General features: G+C 58.5%; 3 protein-coding genes across 3 annotated transcripts; 2 read left to right on the top strand and 1 right to left on the bottom strand.

Moving 5' to 3' along the window:
- Window positions 1-1,880: 1,880 nt before the first annotated feature.
- On the top strand, window positions 1,881-6,907 carry TTC24 (tetratricopeptide repeat domain 24; the record flags this gene model as incomplete). The annotated part of the gene is given in 11 exon segments (XM_079329504.1): window positions 1,881-2,598; window positions 3,474-3,680; window positions 3,753-3,881; window positions 4,924-5,045; window positions 5,121-5,237; window positions 5,332-5,399; window positions 5,494-5,563; window position 5,671; window positions 5,674-5,794; window positions 6,016-6,180; window positions 6,799-6,907. Coding segments are annotated over 11 exon segments (1,818 nt in total). The 3' UTR covers window positions 6,899-6,907.
- Window positions 6,908-7,540: 633 nt separating this feature from the next.
- Window positions 7,541-9,685, top strand: NAXE (NAD(P)HX epimerase). Its single transcript, XM_079329515.1, has 6 exons — window positions 7,541-7,781; window positions 8,288-8,396; window positions 8,664-8,774; window positions 8,904-9,017; window positions 9,106-9,253; window positions 9,342-9,685. Exons 1-6 carry the CDS (start codon window positions 7,594-7,596, stop codon window positions 9,542-9,544), a joined length of 873 nt encoding a protein of 290 aa, XP_079185641.1. The 5' UTR covers window positions 7,541-7,593; the 3' UTR covers window positions 9,545-9,685.
- A 28-nt stretch (window positions 9,686-9,713) lies between these two features.
- On the bottom strand, window positions 9,714-12,838 carry GPATCH4 (G-patch domain containing 4). The gene is made up of 7 exons (XM_079329484.1): window positions 12,662-12,838; window positions 11,484-11,557; window positions 11,309-11,401; window positions 11,018-11,125; window positions 10,827-10,927; window positions 10,694-10,744; window positions 9,714-10,612 (listed from the first exon to the last, which is right to left on the bottom strand). The coding sequence occupies exons 1-7, from the start codon at window positions 12,735-12,737 to the stop codon at window positions 10,027-10,029; spliced, it is 1,089 nt and encodes a 362-aa protein (XP_079185610.1). The 5' UTR covers window positions 12,738-12,838; the 3' UTR covers window positions 9,714-10,026.
- Window positions 12,839-15,393: the final 2,555 nt, after the last annotated feature.

The following is a 15,393-nucleotide window of genomic DNA, read 5'->3' as shown; positions in this document are numbered from 1 at the left end:
CGGGATACACTGAAACACATACCGGGATAGACCGGGACACACCGGGGTACACCGGGATAGGGCGGGACAGACCGGGCTATACCGGGATATACCGGGACACACCGGGATAGAGCGGGACAGACCGGGATAGACCAGGATATACCGGGAGACACTGGGACACACCGGGATGGACCAGGATAGGGCGGGACAGGGCGGGACAGACCGGGATAGACCAGGACACACTGGGACACACCGGGATAGACCGGGACAGGGCGGGACAGACCGGGATAGACCAGGATATACCGGACACACTGGGACACACTGGGATAGACCGGGACACACCAGGACACAATGGGATATACTGGGACACACCGAGACACACCGGGATACACTGAAACACTGGATACACCAGGACAGAGCGGGATAGACTGGGACGCACCGAAACATAGACCGGGATACACTGGGACACACCGGAATACACCAGGACACACCAGGATATTGGGATCTACTGGCAAATACCGGGAAACACCAGGATACCGGGATACATGGGGACATACAGGGACACATCAGGACACACCAGGATACCTGGATACATGGGGACATACCAGGACATACCATGACAGACCGGGACATACCAGGACACACCGGGACACACTACACTGGGACACATCAGGACAGTGGGACACACCGGGATCCTGGGACACCCCGGGACAGTGGGACAAACCAGGACACACCAGGATGGCAGGACACACTGGGACACGCCAGGACAGTGGGACACACCGGGTTCTTGGGACAACGGGGAGCGGCAGTACCGGGGGGAGAGCGTGGGACACACACTGGGGAGCTCGGGGAGGGGGGACACACCGGGACAGCGAGGGGACTCCTGTGTGCCAGGAGGTGACACACACCAGGACAGCGAGGGGACTCGGGTTGCAGGGGGAGTTTTGAGGTGCAGGGGCTGGGCACCCACCGGGTGAGGGGGGGGCTCCTGGGGAGAGATAAGAAAGTAAAACATGGTAATGTAGAGATTCCTATGGGTTGTATGTAAATGTTAGAGAATTTGTATCTTGTACTAGATTGGTCAGTGAGTGGAATATTCAAATTAGAAGGAGTTTTAAGACTTTGTAAAAGGAGGCCACTCTCTTGCTCTTACACTCTCAGACACCCTCTCTCACACTTGCTCTTGTCCCTGCACCCCTCACTCTTGCTTTACCCCCTTTGTTATCTCACTCCTCTGTGCCTGCTTTGAGCTTTGACTGGCAGCTCCCAGCTGAGCCCTTTTCACCCACACCCAAACTGCAAACTTCAATACCAGAATACAGGGAGCACCTGAGCTTGTCCTGACCACCATCCATCAGCAGCTCTGACATGCCCCTGCATGGAACAAGCCCCCAGCACCTGTCACCAGCTGTTGGGACAGCCAGGAGCTGGTTGTGCCATCCATTGCACGGCTGTCCTGTCCATCACACGCTTTTCCCATCCATCCATCCCTCTGCACTGAGTTGCCATGGCACTGCACACCACAGGGATGAAACTGGAGCCAGCGGGGCCATTGTGGGATGTGCTTTCCCAGGAACAGCTTTGTCCCAGCCTGTGTCCCCGCCTGCCACCTTCCTGTCCCTCAGAACCCGGCCGTGCTCCAGCACTAGGTGCTGGCGTCCATCACTAGGGACTGTGACCTGCTCCAGGCAATTTTCCAGGAATTTTCCAGGCAGACACCGTCCATCCTTACAGGAAAGATGTGCCGGGGGTGCCCTGTCTCTCTGCTCCCTGCTCTTTGCACCTGAAGAACAAACAGTAAGTGTGTGCAACTGGTTATTCTGCCTCCCAAAAAAGCACCCCAGCACCATCCCACTCCACGCTGTGCTGTCCCTCCTCCTCCCCCAGTGACCTCTTTCCCCATGGATTCAGAAGAGGCTGCTGACCTGGGAGTGCAGCCCACCACCCCTGCAGCCCCCACCAGCTGCAAGAAGAGCAGGAAGAAAAAGGAGAAGGCGAAGTCCGGGGAAGGGAGGGAGGGAGGGGACGAGGCAAGGCGGGTGGAGGCCATCGAGGGGCTGACACGGGCCGGGCACCGGGCGCTGGCTCTGGGCGCGGGGCGGGAGGCACTGGGCTGCTTCAGGAAGGCTCTGCTCCTCTCCAGGGACACGGCCAGCCCCCAGCTCCACAGGGCTTGTGCCTTCAACCTGGGGGCTGCCTACGTGGAGACTGGCAAGCCCAAAAAGGGCTTAGAGTTCCTCCTCCAGTCCCAGCTCTCGGAGGTGGAGAGCAGGGACCGCTCGGGGAGCCTTTATTTCAGCATCGGGGCGGCACACGAAGGGCTCCAGGATTTCCCAAAGGCTCTGCAGTGTTCTGGGCACGCTGATGGCCGAGCAGGGACCTGTGTGCAGATGGGCTGCTGCTACCTGGGCATGCAGGAGCCGGCCCGGGCTGCGCGCTGCTTCCTGGACGCGGCGCAGAGCTTCGCGGCCACCGAGAGCCCCGGGGCTGCGGCCGTGGCTCTGAGCAGGGCCAGCGGCTCCATGCTGCAGAGCCGGAGCTTCGGGGCCACCGAGATCGCCGGGGTGCTGGCCCGGTGCCGCCAGCTCTGCGACACCATCCCCGACCCGGCGCTGCGAGGTAACGCTGCCCCTTCGCTCTGAGTGCAGCTCCCACCGCTGCATTTCTCCTCTGCAGCTCCCACCGCTGCTTCTCCTCCCTGCAGCTCCCACCCCTGTTTTGCAGCTCCCACCGCTGCATTTCTTCCCTGCAGCTCCCACCCCTGTTTTTCAGCTCCCACCGCTTCTTCTCCTCCCTGCAGCTCCCACCGCTGCTTTTCCTCCTGCAGCTCCCACCCCTCTTTTTGCAGCTCCCACCGCTGCTTTTCCTCCCTGCAGCTCCCAGCCCTGTTTTGCAGCTCCCACCGCTGCTTCTGCAGTTCCCACCGCTGCTTTTCTTCTCTACAGCTCCCACTGCTGCTTTTCCTCCCTGCATCTCCCACCGCTGCTTTTCCTCCCTGCATCTCCCACCCCTGTTTTGCAGCTCCCACCGCTGCTTCTCCTCCCTGCAGCTCCCACCGCTGCTTCTGCAGCTCCCACCGCTGCATTTCTTCTCTGCAGCTCCCACCACTTCTCCTCCCTGCAGCTCCCACCGCTGCTTCCCTTCCCTGCATCTCCCACCGCTGCTTCTCCTCCCTGCAGCTCCCACCCCTGTTTTGCAGCTCCCACCGCTGTTTTTCTTCTCTGCAGCTCCCACCGCTGCTTTTTCTCCCTACAGCTCCCACCGCTGCTTCTCCTCCCTGCAGCTCCCACTGCTTCTCCTCTCTGCAGCTCCCACCGCTGCTTTTCGTCCCTGCAGCTCCCACCTCTGCCTTTCTTCTCTGCAACTCCCACCCCTCCTTTTGCAGCTCCGACCGCTGCTTTTCCTCCTTGCAGCTCCCACCGCTGCATTTCTTCTCTGCAGCTCCCACCCCTCCTTTTGCAGCTCCCACCGCTGCTTTTCCTCTCTGCCCCCAGGGAAACTCTACAACGACATCGGCCTGGGCTACTCCCAGCTTCACATCTTCTCCCTGGCTGCCGAGAGCTTCCAGCGGGCGCTCGGGCTGTGTGCCGGGGAGCAGCGCCGGGAGGCTGCGCTGCTGCAGAATTTGGGCGCTGCCCACAACGGGCTGCGCAGTTTTGGCTCGGCGCTGGGCTGGCACCGGCGGGCGGCAGCGCTGCACGGTAACTCACGCCGCTGTGGCACTCGCACTGAGTGCCACGGCTCGGTGTGGAACGGTGTGTTGCCAATTCCAGGTGCTCTGGGGAATAGGAGAGCTCAGGGGCAGTGCTTTGGGAACCTGGCCTATGCCTGCAGCCAGCTGGGGAATCACGGGGCTGCTGCTGAGAGCTACCTGCACGCCCTGCAAGCCTTCCAGGACTCGGGTGAGGAGAGGCATAGCAGCTTTTGGGGAGTCTGTAGCACCCAAGTGGGCTCAAGATGGGCAGTGCTGCCCACCAGGAATCTCTGAGCAGTTGTCCTGGTTTGCAGGACAGGTGTCTGCCACTAAAGGCAGAAGCTTCTCTTTGAAATGAAGAATGCAAACCCCGTCCCTCCTAATTATTATAACTTTTAAATTAAGGGGCTCTCAGGCAAAGATATGGGAATTAGGAATAACAGTTCTTTACTAGATAAATTAAAATAGAAATACAGTATTCCAAAGAACAATCCCAAACACTGCCAGAGTCAGAATCCAAGCTGACACCCGTCAGTCAGTCAGGGTGATGGCAGCAGTGCCATTCAATGGTGGCTGCATCCTCCTGCAGTGGCAGATGTGGTTCAGCTGGAGCAGTGCTCCTGGAGAAGGTGCAGTTTTCCTCTGAAGGTCCAGGGATGATGTGGAAAGGTCTGGTTTTCCTCTGGAATCCAGTGGAAACAAGGTCCCTTGGTGTCCAAAATCTCAGTTTTTCTCTGGGTAGGAAAGGCTTGGCTCCTCCCCTGGCTGGAGCATTTCCCAGTGGGATGATGGAATTTTATCAGTCATGCACTGGGACTCACTGGCTATGAACAGGAGATATCTCCTGGAGGGAGGATGGGCTGTGGAAAGATAAAGATGATTGCCCCAGCTGGTTTAAAGCTGGCCCATTAGCAGATAATATGTGCCAGGAGATAAAGATCACTGCCACACCCAGTTTTAAACAATGGCCCATTAACAGGAGATATCTCCCACAGTGATAAGAATTGCTGCCACATCCAGTTTTTAACAATGGCCCATTAACAGGTGATACCTCCTGGATGAAGGGTGGGTCATGGGAAAGGTAAAGATGATTGCCCAGCTGGTTTAAAGCTGGCCCATTAACAGATAATATGTGCCAGGAGATCAGGGTCACTGCCCCAGCTGGTTGAACAGATGGTGACAATTCACATTTCTGGCCACATCAACCCAACCCAGCAGTGCTGGGACTGATGCCTCCCTTTGCCTCCCAGGGGACTTGCAGGGCCAGTGGCAGGCGTGTGAGGGTCTGGGTGCAGCGTGTTTCCACCTGGGAGACCCCCACAGAGCCATCAGGCACTATCAGGATGCCCTGATTCTGCTTTCCCTCTGTCAGGTAAGGCATGATGGGGAACCCTCAGGGCTTCATGGGGCACTGACCTCAGCCCATCATGAGTTCTCCTCACCACAGGACAGCCCCAGAGCTGCCCACAAACGGGTTGTGCACAAGCTCACAGATGCCATCCAGCACCGACTTCACCTCAGCCACCTCTCCTGCCAGCAGGGCTGGGCACCCTCCCCAGCCCAGGTGAGCATCAGAGGGCTCTGGGACACTCTGGGAACTGGGAGCCCAGTAGGATTGTGGCTGAGTGGCTGAGTTTGCTGGCTGTTAATCCCATCAGAGGCCCAGGCAGCTGCAGTTTTGCTCCACACTGCCCCGTGCCAGGACACAGCTGCAGGGGAGAGAGCTGTGAGTAGGAAAGCTGCCACCCCCTCCCTCCTTCCTCTGGAATGAGTTTTCAGATCATGCAGGAGACAAGCCTTCCTTCATCCAGGTCCTTCAGGAGGAAAGCCCAGGCTGAGGATGAGCTGTGTATAACACCAGGAGCTCATGCTGGGTTTTCAGGTGAGAGGGTGTGAGCTAAATGTGGGATTGAGCCATCCAGGCAGTTCCTGGTGGAGCTGAGGCTTTGGCACAGTCTGATACTGTGCTCTTGCCTGTTTGTCCTTCCTTCCTGGAGGCTTCCTGGCTGGTGGTCTCACAATGGAGCCCTGCATCCCACACAGTCTCCTGGGCACCTCTGGGGAGGATGATGATGGTCCCAGCTCAGCTCCAGGGTATCACAGTGAGCCCCAGGCTAACAGGTGGGCAGGCAAGGGGGAGGCACCTCAGTACAGCCCCTGGCACCCAAATACCTCTGCAGCACTTCTCCTGTGAAAATCCAGATATTTTTAACAGATAGATAATTCTGGGGGAGTGTGTTTGGGGTAATTCCAGCTGGATCCTAGTGAGAGTTCAGTCACAATGTGACAGGGGAGAGTTTGTCAGAAATGCTCACTCCATGAGAGGTTCACTTGTCTCTCAGTAAAAGAACCACCCTGCACTCAGCCAAGCTGCCCCATGCCAGCCTCCAGCTACCTGAGAACAACACACAACCAGAGCATCACTCCTCCAGCAGTGATCCCAGGCCTGAGGGGCTCACACTGCATTCCACAGGGCACCAAAACCACCAAACCAGGCCTCCAGAGAGGTAGGTGATGCCTTGGGGCAGTGGGCAAGGGACTGGTTTGGTCTCCAGAGTGTCCTCTGATGGGAGGGTTCACAGGTGGAGACACCAGCAGGGCTTGGGACACCCCTGTGCCACCCCAATCCAAAAGTCACAGGGGCTGGGGATTTTGGCAGCTGATAGCCAACACCAAAACCACACCCTATGGATGGGGCAGGGTGGTTTCCAGGACTTTGGTAGGAACTTCCTGCCCACTCCTGCCTTCCAGGGCTTAAAGGAGCTCCAACAGAGCTGGAGAGGGACTTTGGACAAGAGCCTGGAGTGCCAGGACAAGGGGCAATGGCTTCTCACTGCCAGAGGGCAGGGTTAGCAGGGATTTTGGGCAGGAATTCTTAGCTGGGAGGGTGGGCAGACCCCGGCACAGGTTGTCCCTGGATCCCTGGAAGTGTCCAAAGCCAGGATGGACGAGGCTTGGAGCAGCTGGCACAGTGGAAAGTGTCCCTGCCCATGTCAGAGGGTGGGACAAGACGGGCTTTACGATCCCCTCCCACCCAAACCACTGTGTGACTCCGCAATTTGCTCATTGCCTTTCGCATCCTGCCGGACACCCTGGCTCCCCGTGCTGCCTCCGTGACCTCGCAGCCGTGGCAATGAGCCCGGCGCCGCTGCTGCCGGCTGCTGGTCCCGCCGGGGACCTGGCACGGGCACCGGGACTCTGTCCCTGCTCTGCAGCCTCGTGTGACCAGCAGGACACCGGGGAAACGCCGCCGGCTCTCGAGGGGCGATGAGCCAACACCATTCTGAGAGGAATTCGTCTTTACAAATCAGCTGTGGATCTGCTGGGAGATAAAGAGATAAAAGAAACAGCGGGATGGATTCCTCTGATTGATGGATACCACTGATGGATGAATGGGAAAAGATATTTGCTTTTACAAACAAAGTGTAGGTTTGCGGATACATGGATATCGGAAGATGAAAGAAGCAATGGGGAAAAACTGTAAGAATTAAAAATTGAAAGTGAGGGTTTTATATAAAAAGGGAATATCAGGTGTTTGGGAAGTCTGTGCCTCTCAAGTACCTCAGCCCATGGGGAAAGAGAGAGGGAAATACACATGGGAAAATAGGATAAAAAGGGGAGGCTGCGTCCTCCAAAAATTTGAGATATCCCAGGGCAATGCCCCATGGCCTCTCCCTTTATTCGAATAAAGCAAAAAGGACTCCTCAGTCTCCTTTTTGGACACAAACCTCTGGCGTTTGTGGCTTCATTTTCCTGGCAATTCTGTCCCCGCTCCGTTTCCGCCGCCCTTTGCACATGGGGGAGGAAATGACTGCGCGGATTCTGCGCGGATCCTCCCCGGGGCGGCCCCGCGCCTGCTCCCTGCAGTTATCCCGGGTTATCCCGGCTTGTCCCGGGTGGTTCCGGGCCGTGCCCGCTGCATGCCGAGCCCGCGGGCGCTGCTGCGGCTCGGGCTGCTGGTGGCGGCGGTGCGGGCGGGCGGGCGGTGCCCGGACCGGCGCTGGTACCGGGACCGGGGCTGGTACCGGCACCAGGACCGGGAGCTGTGCCGGTGTCTGCCCCGCCGAGCCATGCATGTCCCCGGTTCCACCGGGCTCCGCTTCCTGGGGTAGGGCCGGGGGCACGGAGGGAGGTGGTGGGGGGCGGAGGGGCTGGGGCACGGGCGCAACGAGTCGTGACGGTTCGTTCGACCCCAGGGAGCAAAAGATAAAGAGACTCAGGTTTTATTCAGCAGAAAGGAGTAATGCAGTTTATTGCGTGTAACAATTCGGTTTTTGCGATAGGAGAGAGAGGGAAAGGATGGGATGCAGCTACCAACAGACAGGACACATTCGTGGTCATCTGATGACAGACGTGTCTTCCACCCATTGGGGAGAAAGAGATCTCAAAGACTATTTTTTATAGTCCTTATCCAAAGCGAGTGGCCTCTGGATTTGGACAGGACAGGGTGTGGGCATGCTGAGGGTGCAGGGGTTCAGGCAGGATTTGGGGTGCAGATGGACATGGGACAAAGCTCTGAGTGTTGTTCCCCCTGCCTCATGCAAAGTTGAGGGGATCATAGCAGCCCCCCTGGTTGGATTTTGGGGTACCCAGCGGTGCCATCTCCCACCCCAGGCAGGAGGAGGCCCAAGCCATCGACCAGGAGCTCTTCAATGAGTACAAGTTCAGCGTGGACCAGCTGATGGAGCTGGCAGGGCTGAGCTGTGCCACTGCCATTGCCAAGGTGGGGATCCTGGGGGACAGAAGGGGGTCCTGGCATCGTGGGGTGAGCTGTGCCACTGCCTGGGTGGGTGCTGGGAGGTGGTGGGGGCCCTGGGGGGCAAGGCAGGGTCCCAGCATTGTGTACCAAGCTCTGCTACCACCAAGGTGATCCTGGGAATGGTCCCAGTGCCATGGACATGCCAATCCCAAGCTGGGGGGTCTTGCAAATCCTGTCCCCATGGTGTGGGCCCCTTCCCCATCATAACCCTGTGCCTCTTTCCCCCCTCAGGCCTACCCACCCAGCTCCTTCACCACGAGCCAGCCTGCTGTGCTGGTGATCTGCGGGCCAGGGAACAACGGCGGAGACGGGCTGGTCTGTGCCAGGCACCTCAAGATGTTTGTGAGTCTTGCACAGGCTCCCCACGAGGGTGTTGGGTCTCTGTGCACCCCTGTAGCTGTGGGCTCCAGCCTCCCACTCCTCTGGCTGGTGCCAGAATGGGATTAGTTCAGGTCCCTTCTGCTCTTGCAGGGCTACCAGCCAACCGTGTATTACCCCAAGCAGCCCAGCAAGCCCCTCTTCGAAGGTTTGACCACCCAGTGCAAGAAGATGGATATTCCCTTCCTCCCCGAGTTCCCAGCTGAGGTGAGGAGCATCCCCCAGCTTGGCAGCACCTCTCCCTGGAGCTGTGGCCAGGACTGCCCTCCCTTCACTGCTGCCCTCCCTGCTGCAGGCTGCCTTCATCGACGAGCTCTATGGCCTGGTGGTGGATGCCATTTTTGGCTTCAGCTTCAAGGGAGCTGTGCGGGAGCCCTTTGGCAGCATCCTCAGCACCCTGCAGCACATCACCGTGCCCATCGCCAGCATCGACATCCCCTCAGGTGAGTCACAGCTGCACCTGCCACAAGGTGCAAAAGGGGCTCAGCCCGGGCAGTGCTGGCTGCAGCCTGGCCCTGGGGCTCCTTGCAGGCTGGGATGTGGAGAAGGGCAGGGCAGATGGCCTGCAGCCTGACATGCTGATCTCGCTGACGGCGCCCAAGAAGGCGGCGATGCATTTTTCGGGCAGGTACCATTTCCTGGGGGGCAGGTTTGTGCCCCCTGCGCTCCAGCAGAAATACTCTCTGAACCTGCCGGAGTATCCTGGCACAGACTGTGTCCTGCAGCTCACCTAGAGCTGGGGATGGGGGCAGCTTTGGCATCAGCACTCACAGCACGGCCAAATTCTGCCCAAGCCTCTACCAGGAGGGTGCTCAGCACCTCACAGCTTCAGTGTGAGCCAGCAGGATCAGAAGGCCCAGGAGTGGTGAGGAGCTCTGTTTACCACTCACACTTCAGGATAATCTGATTACAATAAAGATTTATTCATTCAGTTCAGTACTCTGCAGGGTGTGTCCTTGTGTCTCTCTGTGACAGGCCTGTTGCAAATGGGTCCCTGCCCCAGGGTCATCCCTGAAGGTTCAGGTGGTAAAGTAAAGCTTGATCCAGCTCCAGACCAACTTGTCCTAGCCCAGCATCCCCAGGCAGCTGGGACAGTGCTGGACTCCATCTGGAATAAGCTCAGAGCACCCCATGGCCCCCACCAGCACCAGGATGAGGATCCTGACAGCCAGATGGGGCTGGCAGCTGTGACATGCATGGCAGCCATGTCACTTGCTCACTCTGGTTCTCTCTTCTTATTCTTCTTCTTCCTCTTCTTTGTAGGGCTGTGTCCCAAGTTTGGCTCATCTATGTCATGTAGAGGTATGTCTGTTTCAGCTGGCTCTTTGTCTTCTTCTTCTTCCTGCTTCTTCTTCTTCTTTTTCTTCTTTCTCCTCTTTGCAGCCTTCTCCTCCTCTTCTACCACCTCCTCATCTGTGCTTAGCTCTGTCTTCTTCCTCTTCATGACTTTCCCCTCCTCTCCTGATACCTCTTCTCCACATGGCTCTGTGACCACCTTCTTCTTCTTCTTCTTCTTCCTCATGCCCTCTTCCTCTCCTGTGAGCTCCTCTTCTCTGCTTCCCTGTTTCTTTTTCTTCCTCTTCACAACCTTTCCTTCTTCCCACACCTCCTCTTGTTCTCTGTTTGGTTCCTGGCTCAGTGGCACCTCAGGGTCAGCTCCATCCCTGGACTGTTTCCTTTTCTTCTTTTTGCCCTGGCTGCTCTCTGGGGGCTCCTGCTGTCGATAAGTGGCCAGGAAAGCTCGTTCCTGCTCTTCCAGGCGTGCCAGCTTGGCACTCATGGTCAGGCCATGCCTGGCACCCCTGCAATGACCACAGGCAGTGAGGACTGGCACCTCCCCAGCAGTGTTCCCCAGCCCAGCCTGCTCTCCCAGGCTCACTCACTTGTGTGCTGTGCGACCCCCACACGCCTGCACCAGCTCCTCATCTGTCAGCCTGTGGGACACAGACAGGACCTGTCACCCCAGCATCTGTGGGGGGAACAGGGTCTGCACCCCATCAAGGGATGGGGCTTCACCTCCTGACCGAAGAGAGGTCCAGCTTCTCCTCCTCCTCACTGCTGTCAGAGCTGGTGGGCAGTGTCATGGACTCCTCCCCACAGGCTGTGAGCGTGGCTGACTGCAGCACAGAGACACAGGGGCTGTGAGAAAGGGGCATGAGGAAAAGGGGGCTCAGGGGGGCCCTGCAGCCCCCAGGCTCCAGGTTTACCTTGACAAAGCGGCCGTACAGCAGGCTCCCACTGCTGCCAGCCCTGCGTGGCTTCTTATTGCTGATCCTGCCTCCCTGCTCTGAAAGTGCCTTCACAGAGATGCCATGCTGGGGGAGAAAAGGCAAAGGGCTTGGAAATGATCACCTCTCCAGCATTACAGACCCTGTGCAAGGTGCTGCTTGCTGACAGGGCCTGGGGGATACAGTGGCAGTACAGGAGCCACCAAAGGCTGCCTTCAACCCCATCCCTGTCCAACTGGAGTGCCCCCTACCACCCCCCAGCCCTCCAACCTGCCCAGCCTCCACGGCGATGTTGGCAGCTGCCTCGTTGAAGACGTGGTCCCACCAGTGGAAGGTGAAGGGCTCGGCAGCATCGTGTCCCACCTGCGGGGGGCAGAGGAGCTGCCGCGGTGGCTGCGGTGGGCGGGGGGCAGCGGGCAGGGCTGGGGAGGGGACGCACACTCACCCCCGCCGTGTCGCATTTCACCTTCACCCGGATGGCCTCGGCGATGCCGTCCTGCCGCCGGCCCAGCCCCTGCCCTGCCCACACGGCACCGTCAGCGCTGCACGGCCCGGGGGCACCGGGGCTGCGGGAGCCCGAGGGTCGGGGGGAGCTGGAGAGGGGGAGGGGGACGGGGAGCCGGGCTCTGGGGTGGGGACCTGGGGGCTAACGGGGGCTGCAGGGTCCCCAGGTCTACCCGCGGGGAGATGGGAATTGGGGGGGAGATGGGGCTTTGGGGGAGATGGGGCTTGGGGGGAGATGGGGCTTTGTGGGGGGAGATGGGAATTGGGGGGGAGATGGGGCTTGGGGGGGAGATGGGGCTTGGGGGGAGATGGGAATTGGGGGGGAGATGGGGCTTGGGGGGGAGATGGGGCTTGGGGAGGAGACGGGGCTTTGGGGGGAGATGGGGCTTGGGGGGAGATGGGGCTTGGGGGGGAGATGGGGCTTGGGGAGGAGATGGGGCTTTGGGGGGAGATGGGGCTTGGGGAGGAGATGGGGCTTGGGGAGGAGATGGGGCTTGGGGGGAGATGGGGCTTGGCGGGGAGATGGGAATTGGGGGGGAGATGGGGCTTGGGGGGAGATGGGGCTTGGGGAGACTGCAGTCTGAGGGGAGCCGGGGGTTGGGGGTCGTAGTCTGGGGGGAGCCAGGGGCTGGGGGGGATCGCAGTCTGGGGATTTGGGGGGTCGCAGTCTGAGGGATCTGGGGTTTGGGGGATCGCAGTTTGGGGGGGATCGCAGTCTGAGGGGAGCCGGGGTTTGGGGGGGATCGCAGTCTGGGGGTTTGGGGGGTCGCGGTCTAAAAGGAATCGGGGTTTGGGGGGGATCGCAGTTTGGGGGGAGCCGGGGTTTGGGGGGATCGCAGTCTGGGGGTTTGGAGGATGGCAGTCTAAAGGGAGCCGGGGTTTGGGGGGGATCGCAGACTGAGGGCAGCGGGGGGTTTGGGGGATCGCAGTCTGGGGGTTTGGGGGGTCGCAGTTTGGGGGTTTGAGGGGTCGCAGTTTGGGGGGAGCCGGGATTTGGGGGGGAATCGCAGTCTGGGGGTTTGGGAGATCGCAGTCTGGGGGAGTCGGGAGTTTGGGGGATCGCAGTCTGAGGGATCCGGGGGTTGGGGGGCGCGGCCCGGGACCCCCGCCCGGCCGCACCTCGTTTCCAGCCGTGCCGCCTCAGCTGCGTCTCGGCGAACAGCATCCCGCGGCTCGGCGGCTCCGGGGCGCTCATGGCCCGGCGGCTCGGGGGGATCCCAGGGGGTCTCAGGGGGTCCCGGTGTGTCCCGCTCTGTCCCGCCGCTCCCGGCACCGCCGCACGAGGCTGCGCAGGGGCTGTGCGCATGCGCCAAGGGCGGGGTCGGGACCGCGCCGGGGGCGGGGCCGGGAACGCGCCGGGGGCGGGGCACGGGGACAGGGACATGGGGACAGGGACAGGGGAGGGACACGGGCACAGGGACATGGGGACAGGGATATGGACACAAGGACAGGGACAAGGACACAGGGACAGGGAGAGGGACACGGGGACAGGGACATGGGGACAGGGACATGGGGACAGGGACATGGGGACAGGGAGAGGGACACGGGGACAGGGACATGGGGACAGGGACATGGGGACAGGGACATGGGGACAGGGACAGGGGAGGGACACGGGGACAGGGACATGGGGACAGGGACATGGGGACAGGGAGACAGGGATATGGACACAGGGACAGGGATACAGACACAGGAACAGGGGAGAGACACGGGGACAGAGACGGGGACAAGAACATGGGGACAGGGACAGGGAGAGGGACATGGGGACAGGGATATGGACACAGGGACAGGGGAGGGACACGGGGACATGGAGACAGAGATATGGACAGGGACATGGGGACAGGGGGAGGGACATGGAGGACAGGGACATGGACATGGACACGGGGGAAGGGACATGGGGACAGGGAGAGGAACATGGGGATGGGGGTACATGGACACAGGGAGAGGGACATGGACACAGGGATATGGACACAGGGACAGGGATATGGACATGGGGACAGAGATATGGACATGGGGACAGGCAGAGGGACACAGGGACAAGTATATGGACACGTGGGCAGTGTCAGCTCTGATACAGCCAGCCCTACAAGAAACACTCAAAAACCCACAACAAACTCTGGTGAACACGGCCAGCACCAGCCAGGCAGTGACAGGAAAGCAGGTGTCAGCTTGCTGGTGGAATTAAAAATAAACCAAGTCAGAGAAACATGAATATGGCCCTAAATGTGAACGGCCAGATCTTCCAACAGGGAACTGTCAGGGCTGGCTATGGCCCAACCATGCTCTAAATCATCATTTCCTGCCCTTAAATGCTGCAGAATTCAGTAGAGAGGCTCAGGAGCATCATCCAGCCCTTGCTCAAGGATCCTGTGGCTGAGCAAAGGTGCTGCAGCAGTTCCAAATACACATATTTATTTTCCAAACTATCCTGCTCCTTGATCTCCCAACCCCAGGATATTTCCCTACTGACCCTCTCTTGAGTCATTTTGAATTTGCCCCTCCATATTCAAGGCTGTGGCCACAGGAAACTGCCCAAACTCTGGAAGTTGGTAACCAAAAAAATTGCTTTATTGAAAGGAATGTAGGTGTTGATTCCTGCCATCTTTCTCTCCTCCACATTTTGCAGGTTTGATTTCAAAGTTGGAAGTGTTACACTGGGATATTGGGGGAAAAGGCTGTGGATTCCCTCTAGGGAAAGGAGGAGGAATGAAGTGAAAATATATTCTTGACAGCAGAAATCTCTCCCAATCAATCAGCAGGATTTGCCACTACTTGCTGCAGAAATCATGTTTTAATGGAATTAATTCTGTTTTTTAGAGTGAAATGAGAGGAAACAATCAGTAGGAGCACCTTTGTGCAATTCCTTGGGGAAGGAGAGGTATGGGAGTGAGAAAGGGCAGTGGTTCCTTTAGAATTGGGGTTTGAACAGCACATTACCAGAGATTAGGGAAAGCTCTGGAGGGGATTAAGGTTTCATTAAAAGATTCCTTCTCACGAACCTACAAAGTGCCTTTTCCTCTGGAGCCTGGGAAGGCCAGATCTGCATTCCCTGTGGGTAGCAAAGGCCAGAGGAAATGGTTTTAAACCAAAAGAAGGAAGAGTTATGGTGGACATTGGGAAGAATTTCTTCCCTGTGAGGGTGTGAGGCCCTGGCAGAGGTGCCCAGAGAAGCTGTGGCTGCCCCTGGAAGTGTCCAAGGCTGGGCTGGATGGAGCTTGCAGCAACCTGGGATAGTGAAAAATGTGGAATGGGATGAGCTATGAGATCTCTTCCCACCCAAACCATTCTGGGATTCTCAAACTCCTGTGGATTCTCCTGAGTGGTTCACAGCATCTGCACACACTGCAGCAGGATTGCCCCACCAGGCAGGGATTTATTACCAGCCAGTTTTGGAATCACCAACTGCTCCATCCCTCTAAGTCCCTGTGGTGACACTACCATGCCAATACACTCAAAGGGTGGAAGGACAATTTCTGCCTGGCCAGAAACAACACTGGTGGGATTAATTTTGCTCCTCAGAGGTTTAAATTCACCATGGGGTGATATCCCCACTCCCTGTGACCCCGTGCACCCCCCTGCACCCTCCCTTCCCTGCTTGCACCATCCATCCTCCCACAAGCACATTCCTTACAAGAGCTGGCTTGTGCAGGGACACATTTTAGTGCAGCCAAAGGGCTCTGAAGAGTCTGGCACAGGCCTTTTTCAGGAGCCTGTTTTGAGCTGCAAAGGGGCCAATCTGTAACAATTGGAAAAAGCTCTGACCCTGCCAGTGCTAATCAGGATCTCCAGTCCCATCCCTACACAGCTCTGTGCAAACTTCCCACATTTGAGGAGAGGCTGCACAAAGCAATCCA

This window comes from Erithacus rubecula, assembly GCF_903797595.1.
Source record: "Erithacus rubecula genome assembly, chromosome: 33".
In the NCBI taxonomy this organism is placed as follows: domain Eukaryota; kingdom Metazoa; phylum Chordata; class Aves; order Passeriformes; family Muscicapidae; genus Erithacus; species Erithacus rubecula.
This window is presented reverse-complemented; position numbering and strand designations above follow the sequence as displayed.

Coding starts and splice junctions, on each gene's coding strand:
- NAXE (XM_079329515.1), top strand. CDS start 7,594: ATGCCGAGCCCGCGGGCGCTGCTGCGGCTCGGGCTGCTGGTGGCGGCG. Junction 7,782..8,287: donor ACCGGGCTCCGCTTCCTGGG/GTAGGGCCGGGG, acceptor CTCCCACCCCAG/GCAGGAGGAGGCCCAAGCCA. Junction 8,397..8,663: donor GTGCCACTGCCATTGCCAAG/GTGGGGATCCTG, acceptor TTCCCCCCTCAG/GCCTACCCACCCAGCTCCTT.
- GPATCH4 (XM_079329484.1), bottom strand. CDS start 12,737: ATGAGCGCCCCGGAGCCGCCGAGCCGCGGGATGCTGTTCGCCGAGACG. Junction 11,402..11,483: donor TGAAATGCGACACGGCGGGG/GTGAGTGTGCGT, acceptor TGCCCCCCGCAG/GTGGGACACGATGCTGCCGA. Junction 11,126..11,308: donor TCGCCGTGGAGGCTGGGCAG/GTTGGAGGGCTG, acceptor TTTCTCCCCCAG/CATGGCATCTCTGTGAAGGC.